Below are 11,262 nucleotides of genomic sequence, written 5' to 3' on the forward strand. Positions count from 1 at the left end.
TTTGTTGTACGATTATATTTCTTTAAAAAAATTGAATTTAGCTAAATTACCCGCTTCAAAGGAAGCGGCTATTGCCTGAGCCCGTGAGCACAGGCTCTTACAAATAAATAAGAACTGCGGTGTTCATCGAAAGCCGATGAAGTTATATGAAGGAGCAGAGCACGGAATTAGTCGATTTCGATGTTCTGTCAGTCGTGGGAAATGTAGACAGTATGCAGGATTAATTCATTTTTTGATGAAGTTCGCCTTCCTTTAAATAAAGCAATTAAGTAAGTTTTTAACTTATTTGCCTAATTTTAACGCATTATTCAAATTATTTAAAAAATTATTTTATTTTATTTAGATTAATGTACTGCTTTGTGCGAGATTTCTCATATGAGAATACCGCGCATGAACTATGCGACCCCACCTTAGGCAATGATTGTGCGCTACTGTCAACCATAACAATTGCCGCGTGGTTTCGCTGCTGTCGGGAGATAACAGTGGATAACTTTTCAAACATACAGGCAAAGAAACCGAAATTATGGGGAATTCCGGAATTTGGGTCTCCGATTACTGTTCTGGTACCTTATGTAACAGTTCGATATTTGAAAAGTGTTTATAGAAAACACTGTAAGTGCCAAAGTTGAAAAATTTTGCGTTTTCAAAAAAATGTTCTACATAGCGATAAGAATAGTAAGAAAAGTAGATAGTACAGAATTTAAGAACAATTTCCCTTTCTAAGTAGACATTAATATAGAAAATGGTGTCACTGATATATCTATCTGTCTTGGTATTATCTATCTGGCATAAACGTTTCTTTACAAATACTTTCATTCTATAGACACTCTTTTTCATAGATTTAGACTACATGTATAAGTTTTCTCTTACCTTTTGAAAAATTTGTTTTTTAGTAGTTGCAATTTTTTCTATAAGTATTCTTTATTTCCATATTTCTGTATAACCTATTTCTTTGTATTACTTCCATTTAAATATTGTTATTTTCATATTATTTAACTGATTGACGAAGCAAAATTCGGAAAGAGAAGATATAATTATGGCAGTTGAGAGTTGAAAATCATTGGGTTTTGGGTATGGTAGACATCCAAACAAACATATTATGGGATATTAACATATTATATATCATTATAGGATGATATTAGTGCAAAATCGTGAGGCAACAACATTCATTTTAATAATAAAGGAAATTGTAATTACTGGTAATGAAATCCACACAAACAGTTTTGAAAGTTATGCCAGGTTAGCTGCAGAGGGATACATATATAAAACAACCAATCAAAGCACGAAATTTGTAGATAAATGAAATTGAGTTTTATTTGTATTAGGTTTAAATTCGAAAATGATTAGTATTTAATATTTATTTTACGGTCGGTTATGTTAGTACAAACTAACTTTTGACGAATTTAACTACAGCTAGTAATGATAGCATTGAAGAATCCAATTAGCGATCGGTAAAACACTGGATAAGGGAGAGGTTGTTTCCATGACGATGAATTTGCCGATCGCTTATACGAATTTTTTTGGCTACGTTTTTATCATCACAACAGAATTGATTTAATGGTATCGTTGATAGAAGCGATCTGAAGACATTATAGTTTTGAATAAGATAAATGGAAATCTAGAGTATTTGAATGCTCATCTGTGTAGACCAATCAGATTATAGATAGAAGCAATATGCGTAGTAAAAGTAGCAAAGTAATGTGTAATATACCTCACGAACATATAAGTAGGTCTCAACACTTATATATCGAAGTCTAGAGAAAACAGTTAAAAAATTGAGATGTGACTAGTTGTGAAAAATCAACAGAAAAGACAAGATTCTCGTTCTGCGCATGCGTGGCATGCTCAGACGAAGACAGAGATACTCTACTCATCTTTGTCTATCTCGCAAGAACACAAACTTTGTTGATCGTCCACGTTGATCTTTCATGACTGAGCGCAACTCAATTTTTGGATGATTTTCCCTAGCAAGTGTCAAAACTTGTTTATGTGGTCGTCACATATCCTAAAAATACTCAGTTTCATATAGTTTTAACTTTTAAACCATTGGATTCGTCATTCTCATCTTAAAACTTGTATTTTCGGGTTCTATACGTCGAAAATTACAAAACTGCAAAAAAGGCAGTCAATAATTTTTTCTCCTAAAGTAAAGTTTAACTAAAAAATGAATTAGTATAAGAAATGTAACAATACACTGGAAACATAGAGTAATATTCATACAAATTATATAATGCCAATTTTAATTATTTCTTAGTATTACTGTTTGTGTAATTTAAAAGTGAATTTGTTTTATTAGTATACATAAATGCCGCCATCTTAACTGTTTCCATGGAAACCATGAAAACAAACTGTTGTACAAAAATCATAGAAATGATTCCGTAAAATTAAGTGTAAAACAAAACTTTTTGTGTGTATGTGTGTGTATATAGAACAATAAACAATGCAAGCTTCTCCTACTTGGGTTGATAAAGTCCAAGATAAATCTGAACAATGGTAAGTATAGAAATATATATCTTTGGCAATATATATGATTATAACTATGGAATAATTTAAGTTTGTTTCAAATAGTAAAAAATAAGGAGTAATTACATTTTTACGTTAATGCTTTAATTAATATTTTAAATAAATCCAAGATTTTACATATTTTTAAAAATTATATTAATAATTATATTTTTATAATTTATTATGTTTTGAATGTTATTTAATGTTGTATAATATATACATTTTTAAATTAATGATTTTTTTCTTCATAGAAACTAAAATCTTTTTACTAATGTTAATAATTACGTAAGATTAATTTTATGTCCTTTATAATTTACTTATTTCCAACTTTGTGATATAAATGTTTTATGTGACATAAGGATGATTTTATATTATTCACAGCAATAGTTACTAAAATATTTTTGCAATTTTATTTTCAGTATATATGATCTATGTTTTAATCCAGATGGAACTCAGTTAGTTATTGCTGCTGGACAACAAGTTCTTGTTTATGAAACTAATGAAGGTACTTTAATTCAACCATTAAAAGGTATGTAATGAAGCTTATGAATCCAAATAAAAGAGTTAATTTGATAAAATATAAGTTATATTTCTGTTTATACTTTATAGGGCATAAAGATATAGTTTATTGTGTATGTTATGCAAGAGATGGCAAAAAATTTGCATCAGGTAGTGCTGATAAAAGTGTTATTATCTGGACATCAAGATTAGAAGGCATACTTAAATATTCGTAAGTTATCTCTGTTTTATAAATAGCACAATTAAGATAGAAATAATATTTTTGATAATGTATTATAACCAAATCTTTCACTTTAATACAATACTACAGTTTATGAGATAGAGATTTAATGTGTTTGAATAAATTACTAACTAATAAAATCTATAAATGAAAAGATATGAGTTTGTTAGAAATCTTAAGTATAAATACATATCTTTATAGAAAATATTATGAAAAGTAAAATAGTCTTAAAATTTTATAATGATAGTTATATATAGTACATACATTAATGTCGTGTATGTTTACAATACTATATTTCAGACATAATGAAGCTGTTCAAGCTATGCAGTTCAATCCAGTATCACATCAACTTTTAAGTTGTTCTTTGTCAGACATAGCACTCTGGTCTCCAGAACAGAAAGCAGTTGTAAAGCATAAATCAAGAGGAAGAGTAAATTGTTGTGCTTGGACAAATGATGGTCAATATTTAGCAATTGGCTTGGCATCTGGCTATGTCTCTATTAGAAATAAAGTTTGTTTTCTTTGTTTAAAATCTATGTCCATTACACAATGTAAATAGTTTTATATATATCATATTGTTAATATAAAAGTGTATTAAATGTTATTCTATTATTTAAATACTGTTTAACTATTTATTTATTATTTATTGTATATATTTGTTTAGAACGCTCACGATTGAAAACATTTAAAAAGTTTAACTTCATGTAAATTGTATTGAATTTATTTTAATATTTTAGAATGGTGAAGAGCAAACACGAATTGATAGACAAAATGGAATACCTATTTGGAGCTTGTTGTGGAATCGTCAATGGTAAAAAGAATAATTACTTTACATAATAACTACTTGTATATATATTAACACTTTGACTGCCACGCTGAAATCACATGTTTCGCTCAGGGCGCAACGGGAGTATTTTTATTATTCAAAGCATATAATGGCAAAATAATAATAAATTGATGATGTAAGACAACATTCTTCCCGAATGGACCGTTTATCTTATTGGTGATCACAGGTGACCACCGTAGCGCCTTGGTAACAGTTGATAGCGACATATTATAACAAGCCTTCGTTTATTTCAACAAACCATTCGCATTCGTTATTTCGTCGTAAGCAAAATGTCCAGAATATATTGTTGAAACGTGTAGAAGATATTAGTAAACAGTATTATGATTATTTTTATGATTTCAAAAAAGATTATGTTTGTGATAAACCAATGGCAGTAGTAGATTACAACAGAGAAAAATGTGCTGTAGATTTATCAGATTAAATGATAGCATATTCTACATCACATAGAAGAACCCTCAAGTAGTATATAAAGTTGGCTTTAGAGTTATTGTTAAATACATCAATTTCAAACGCGATGATATTCTATAAACAAGCAACAAAAACGAAAATCAAGGTATCAGATTTTAGAATGGCACTCGCAATGCACCTTACACTATGTCATTCACCAGAGCCATCAAATATACTTATTCGACAAACATCGTGACACGAAATGCAGAAGAAAGAAGAGCAAGCGTACCTGGCATGAATATTTTGCAGAGAGTGCTATAAAAAAAATGTTAAACAGTTAGGATCAAAAATTGCTAAGAATCGGACCAAAAAGGTGACCACCTATTGTCCAAATTGTATTGATGAGCCACATTTATGTTTAAAGTGTTTTAACACAGTGCACTGTTAGATGCAAGATTTATTCTCATTTTTTTTTTTATTGATGTTCTAATAAAAATGTTTAATTGTTCAATGGGGAACTTTTTATTTCAAAGTATCTTCTATTTATCGGTTATATTCATAATGCCGTAACTGTCAATTTTCACTCAATTTTTACAATTGTAAGAAGTTAAAGCACTTTGGTCACCAATGACCACCGTGGCGTCACAGGAGAAACTGTGGCTGGTTATATATGACTAAGGTGGCAGTCAAAGTGTTGACGTCATGTATTAAATATTTCATAGATTTTCTGTAAAGGATTAGCAAATAACAAATTTTAGTAATGAGTTCTTTTATTATCCATAGGGAAGATTTAGCAGAGGTTCTCTGTATTGCAGAATGGAATGGAACCCTATCGTTTTATTCAATTTCAGGAAAATCATTGGGGAAAGATAGACAACTCAATTTTATGCCACTTAAAATGTGTAACTTTGCAGGAGATCAATATATTTTAATTTCTGGAAGTAATAGACAGTGTTTATTAATGACATATGATGGGATACAATTGATTAACATTGGTGGTACATTTTCCTCCTGGGTTTGGAGTTGTGCTGTACATCCAAATTCTACACATGTTGTATGAATAAAAATTTTTCATTTTTTATTCAGTCTTTAATTTTATAATTCTTATTTCTTTAAACTTATAATTGTATAATTTATTTTAATATTTACTTCAATATTTATAATTAATATGCTGTAGAAGTACTTACAAAGGAGCTACGTGTCTTTTTGTTTAGGCATTAGGTTGTCAAGATGGTACAATAACATATTTGCAGTTATCTTGGGATGTTATACATGGATTATATGGAGATAGATATGCATATAGAGAAAATATGACTGATGTAATAATACAAAATTTAATTACTAATCAAAAAGTTCGCATTAAGTGCAAAGATTTGGTAAGTATACGAAATATCTTGATAATAAATATAATTTTAGATACAAATTCGTTCTTTAATTTTTAAATTGAAATAGTGTACTAAAAATACTGATAAATAAGATACATTATATAAAATGTCTTATTTTATTTTTAGATATATCGTATTGCTGTGTATAGAAACAGATTAGCAGTTCAATTATCGGAACGTGTAATAATTTATGAACCATCAAATTCCAATGATGGAATGCATTATCGAATATATGAAAAATTAAATCAAACATTAAATTGTAATTTACTTGTTGTCACTACGAACAACTTAATTTTATGTACAGAAAGACAATTACAAAGTCTATCTTTCAATGGTACAATAGAAAGAGAATGGATACTTGATGGACTTATAACTTATATAAAAGTTGTTGGTGGACCAATTGGACAAGAGTGCCTTAATGTAGGTTCGTATTACAAAATTTGTGCAAATTTAAATAAAATATCTTTGTAAGAGATAAGGAAAAATGAAAATTTAACAAAAAATGAATTAATTATACTTAATATGATTATAATAATATTAATTATATAGTTCTATTGAAATTATTAATTTATTGAGAATCAGCTAGTTTGCATAAACTTAGTCATGTGTTAATGACAATTTAGTTATTTTTTTTTTATATTAATATTTAGCATTAATGATTTGTTTATTACTTTTGATTAACAAAATAAAAATAAAATATATAATGAACTCATATTTTCATGTTTTTTAGGTTTAAATACTGGCTATATAGTGAAAATATATTTAGATAATCCTTTCCCAGCATATATAATAAAAGTTGAGGGTTCTGTAAGATGCCTCGATATCAGTTCATTAAAGGAAAAAATTGCTGTTGTTAGTGATCATGGAGTCCTTTCTGTATTTGATTTATATACAGAGGAAAAACTGCAAGAATTTCAAAATGTAAATAGTGTGACATTTAATAATAGTTTTGAAGATATAATGTGTTTCTCTAGTGGAGAATATTTAGCAATTAAAGTAGGCGATTTTGCGGAATATAGACAAAAATTTTCGGGACTTGTCATGGGTCACAATGAATCAAAAGTGTATTGTTTAAATGGTTCTTCTATTGTCACATTAGAGGTAAATTTGTGCTTTGGTATATATACAACAAATATGTTATTAAGTAATGAAGTTTAAGTCATAAAATGCTAAGTGTAATATAACATAATTTATGATTATGATAATTTATGATGATAACTAAAATATTATTGTCTGTATATAGGTACCCTTATCATTGTTTATGTATCAATATATTGATATTGGTCTTTTTTCTAATGCTTACAACATGGCATGTCTTGGAGTAGCAGATTCTGACTGGTTTGCTTTAGGAACAGCTGCTTTAGAAAATTTGGAATTAAATATTGCATACTCTTCCTTTGCTAGAATAAAAAATTTAAAATATATAGAAGTTTTATCTGAAGTGGAAGAAAAACTTAAATCTGGAGAATGGGGAAGAGAAGCATGCATGGCTACTGCTGCAGCTGCTATGGGAAAACTGAAAGATGCTGCAAAACTTTTCCAAAAAGCTGGTTTACAACAATATGCATTAACTATGTACTCTGATCTACGTATGTTTGATATTGCACAAGAATTTATTGTTAGTGGAAATAATCAGGTTAGTGAAGAAATCATTTATTTAAATTTTCATATTAGTTTTATACAGGGTATTCTATGTCATTATTACCATGTAATTTCATGATCATTGTCTAATTTTATAAAAAATTTATGCACATGCTTTAGCGTGTATCTTAATCATTAAGGATTAAAAATGATATATGTAGTATCGTGGAAAAAAGGCCTGTGGCGGCACTCGATAGCAAATACCACCACTCGGCACTAACTAGTGTCGGATGATGACAGCGCAGTGGTTAGCGCCTTAGGTTACGAACCCGGGTTCGAATTCAGGCGATCGGAGTCCGATTTTTCTTTCACGATATCAAAAATGAGAAGAAAAGCGGCCGTACCCAGCAGCGACATCTACAGCCTAAGCATTCACGATATTACATATATATGTATATTGTTTACAAAGATAAATATTTTATGTTTGGATTTTTCAATAAATTCATATTTTTATTTTAATATAATGCAAAATATAGTAACAAACTATACATAAATGACAAAAAAGGTATGCGCACAGGTACAAATTTTATTACAGATATGACATTACATTACAGTATGTAATGCTTTGTGATAATACGTTACAAGATGCTATATATGTTACAATGACATTTATATTAAAATCAGAAATAATAAGAATAAAAATTTTGTTCCAGGATCGTACAATTTTACTTCGTAAACGAGCAGAATGGGCTAAAAGTCTTGGAGAACCTCGTGCTGCGGCAGAAATGTTTCTTTCAGCTGGAGATGTTGATCGCGCCATAAATATAATCGCAGAGTATGGCTGGATTGACATGTTAATTAAAGTTGGCAGACAACTTGATAAAGCAGATAGAGATAATTTAACTGTAATTGCTAAAAAATTAAAAAAGCTGGGTGCAACTCATGGTGCAGCAGAAATTTTTAATCGCTTAGGAGATGATCCTGATGTAGCGGATGTTTTAGTAGAAGCTCAAGCTTGGCCAGAAGCATTTGAATTAGCTGAGAGAAATCCCAAACTGAAAGCTAGAATATATGGACCATATGCTAGATGGTTGGCAGAAACTGGACATTTTTCTGAAGCACAAAAGGGTAATTTTACTCAAATTTCTTTATTTGAATAAAATGTAATTGGAATATACAAAGAAAACTTGAAATTTAAAAAGAAAATAATTGACGATTTTTTGTGCGAAATAATAATAAAATTGATGGTATATTAAAACATTCATTAAATTCTGCAGCATTTCAAATAGCTGGGCAATCAGACGAATCTGTGATGGTTTTAATAATGTTGGCTAGAAATGCAGTTACTGAAAAAAGATTTCGCGATGCATCTTACTTTTATTGGCTTCTTTCTCAAATCAGCTTAAATCTTAATAAAACTGTGCATGAATTACAAACAATGTTTCTTCAATATTATGAAAAGGCTGAAATCTATTATGCATATCACGAAGTACATAAATATGTAGTAAGTAATTTATGTATTACTTTACAATACATTAATAACTGTAATTAATATTAAAAATTCATAATGTGTGTGTGGGTGTGTGTCAAAAATCACTGATATTACATTAAAATACTAAATACATATAACTAGGTAATTATTTTTTTTTTTTTTAGGAAGAACCATTTACATCATTAATGCCAGAAGCTCTTTTTAATATTGCGCGATTTCTTCTAACTAAAACAGAAAATATTCAAATAGAAGGAGTTTCAAGATTCACCATAATATACACATTGCTAAAACAAGCTTCTTTGCTTGATGCTAATAAACTAACTATGCAATTACTTGAGAAATTACGAAAAACAAAAATTCCAGTAAATCAACTTAGCCAATTAGAAATTTCAAATTTAAATGCTCGAGCATCTTCTTATAGAGATCCTGAAGAACTTTTACCTCTTTGCTATAAATGTTCGACCTTTAATCCCCTGTTGCCATCAAATAATCAGGGACAATGTGTGCAATGTGGTCTAAAATTTCAGTATTCTTTCGTAATGTTTGGTAAGTACTACTTTTAAGAAATTTTAATCATCTTTTAGCTTTGCTTTCAAAGTACAAGAATCAACGAAACAATGTTTCATTACAATAAATTTACTATTAAAATCAATATATTTAAAGAAAATATAACATTTGCAAACATTTTCAAACCAAATATACATTTTTATAAATATACTTCATTTAATGTTTATAAAAAATATGTAGTCAGTACAAAATTATAATTCATCAAAAATATATAAATCTTAAATATAAAAATTGTGATTTTTATATTTTAAGCATATTAACTATTATATAGTATTTGCTTCTTTGATTGTCTTTTTTATCAGAAAATGTTTAAAACATATTAAAAATAGTGACATGTTATATTGTACCATATTGTATATATTATATTAGCAGTATTATAATAATTACAGTAGTTAATATAATAATATATTTCTTCATTTCGACTTGACAACCAAGAAAAGACTTGGTTCACAATATTTTTACACTATTTACAGTAATTATTGAAGCTATAAAAAGATTGTAATATGTGTGTATATATATACAAAAATTGCAGAAATTTTACCATTGGTCGAATTTGAACTAGAAGAAAATATTTCTGATGAAGAAGCAGAAAAATTAATAAATGACTCATTATCATCATCCGATGATATTACAACTACAAATCAATTTTCTGTCACCTCTGAAATTGATCTTTTTACAGCACGATTAATGAAATACGAGGTATTTTCAAATGCATATGTAACAGTAATTAATATATAATTCTACAACTTAAGGGGCAATTAATAAAATTAAAGTCAATAATACGGTGATGAATAATATTTTTGACATTTAATAACATATTTAAAAATGTTATAATTATATAAATATATAAAAAAAATATAATTGTAAGATATAATTATAAAATATAAGTAAAATGAATTTAATTTAGTTAATTACTTATTTTAGGAAAAATCTAGTTCTTCTACTATAATCGTGGGAAGAAATGTCTTAAAAAGTATGGATCCATGTACAGTATTAATTATTAAATGGCCAAAACCATTTAAAACAAAGTATTTTAAAAATCTCTTACCTGATTTACAAATTACATTTTGTAAATCTTGTTTAAAGGTATGTGAAATTTAACGTTATGTATATTTATTATATTTATGTTATGTATGTATACATGGTAAATTTATATAAATTAAGTTATACATGTTTTTATAGTCAAATAAGAATAAATAATAAAAATTTGTAATACTGCGGAACATTTTAGATTAAGGTATCATATAGTAAATATAAGATATATAGACTTAAAAGAAATGTAATAATTGCTTATCATTCTTTTTAGTTATTTCATTCGGATGACTATGAACTGGCTTTATTAAGACATGGATATTGTCCATTTTGCAGAACAGTAAATAAAATTTCCAATTAGTGCTTTTTGTTAATCTAGATACGTTTATATAAGTACAATATTATTTTTACTGTAATAAATTATTACCATTATAAATTAAATTTAACTTAAGTTAAAGTAATTTAATGTACGTAATTTGTATTAACCCCATTGCAGACGAATGTCATTGCGATTTTGCTAACATACTCGTATACTTTAAATTCGGCAATTATATATTTCTGATAACAGAATTGTACATTATACAGGGTTGATTATTCAAGACGAGCCATCTAAGTAATTTTTTCAATTCTGGAGATAAAATGAAATGTTTGAAACAAAAATTTTGTGATCGCGATAATGATTTCGACAAAGCTTGTTTACGTTTTGAATTGATTGAGTATGATTTTGTTA

At 27.9% G+C, this 11,262-nt stretch overlaps 1 protein-coding gene across 3 annotated transcripts; it reads left to right on the top strand.

Moving 5' to 3' along the window:
- The first annotated feature begins 32 nt into the window (after positions 1–32).
- Oseg1 (intraflagellar transport protein Oseg1) lies at positions 33–10,898 on the top strand. Of its 3 annotated transcripts, none has more exons than XM_076618995.1 (18): positions 33–269; positions 344–2,207; positions 2,297–2,493; positions 2,922–3,031; positions 3,112–3,232; positions 3,542–3,752; positions 3,979–4,052; positions 5,259–5,529; positions 5,690–5,851; positions 5,987–6,284; positions 6,591–6,961; positions 7,104–7,496; positions 8,155–8,569; positions 8,719–8,945; positions 9,098–9,479; positions 10,033–10,199; positions 10,425–10,586; positions 10,807–10,898. In XM_076618995.1, exons 3-18 carry the CDS (start codon positions 2,441–2,443, stop codon positions 10,891–10,893), a joined length of 3,504 nt encoding a protein of 1,167 aa, XP_076475110.1. In that variant the 5' UTR covers positions 33–269; positions 344–2,207; positions 2,297–2,440; the 3' UTR covers positions 10,894–10,898. The 3 variants fall into 3 exon arrangements, with proteins under 3 accessions (XP_076475110.1, XP_033195620.1, XP_076475111.1); XM_033339729.2 differs by having other exon boundaries at positions 344–612; XM_076618996.1 differs by having other exon boundaries at positions 344–563.
- The last annotated feature ends 364 nt before the right edge of the window (positions 10,899–11,262 follow it).

The sequence above is a fragment of the Bombus vancouverensis genome, chromosome 5 (assembly GCF_051014615.1).
Source record: "Bombus vancouverensis nearcticus chromosome 5, iyBomVanc1_principal, whole genome shotgun sequence".
NCBI classification, from domain to species: Eukaryota; Metazoa; Arthropoda; class Insecta; order Hymenoptera; family Apidae; genus Bombus; species Bombus vancouverensis.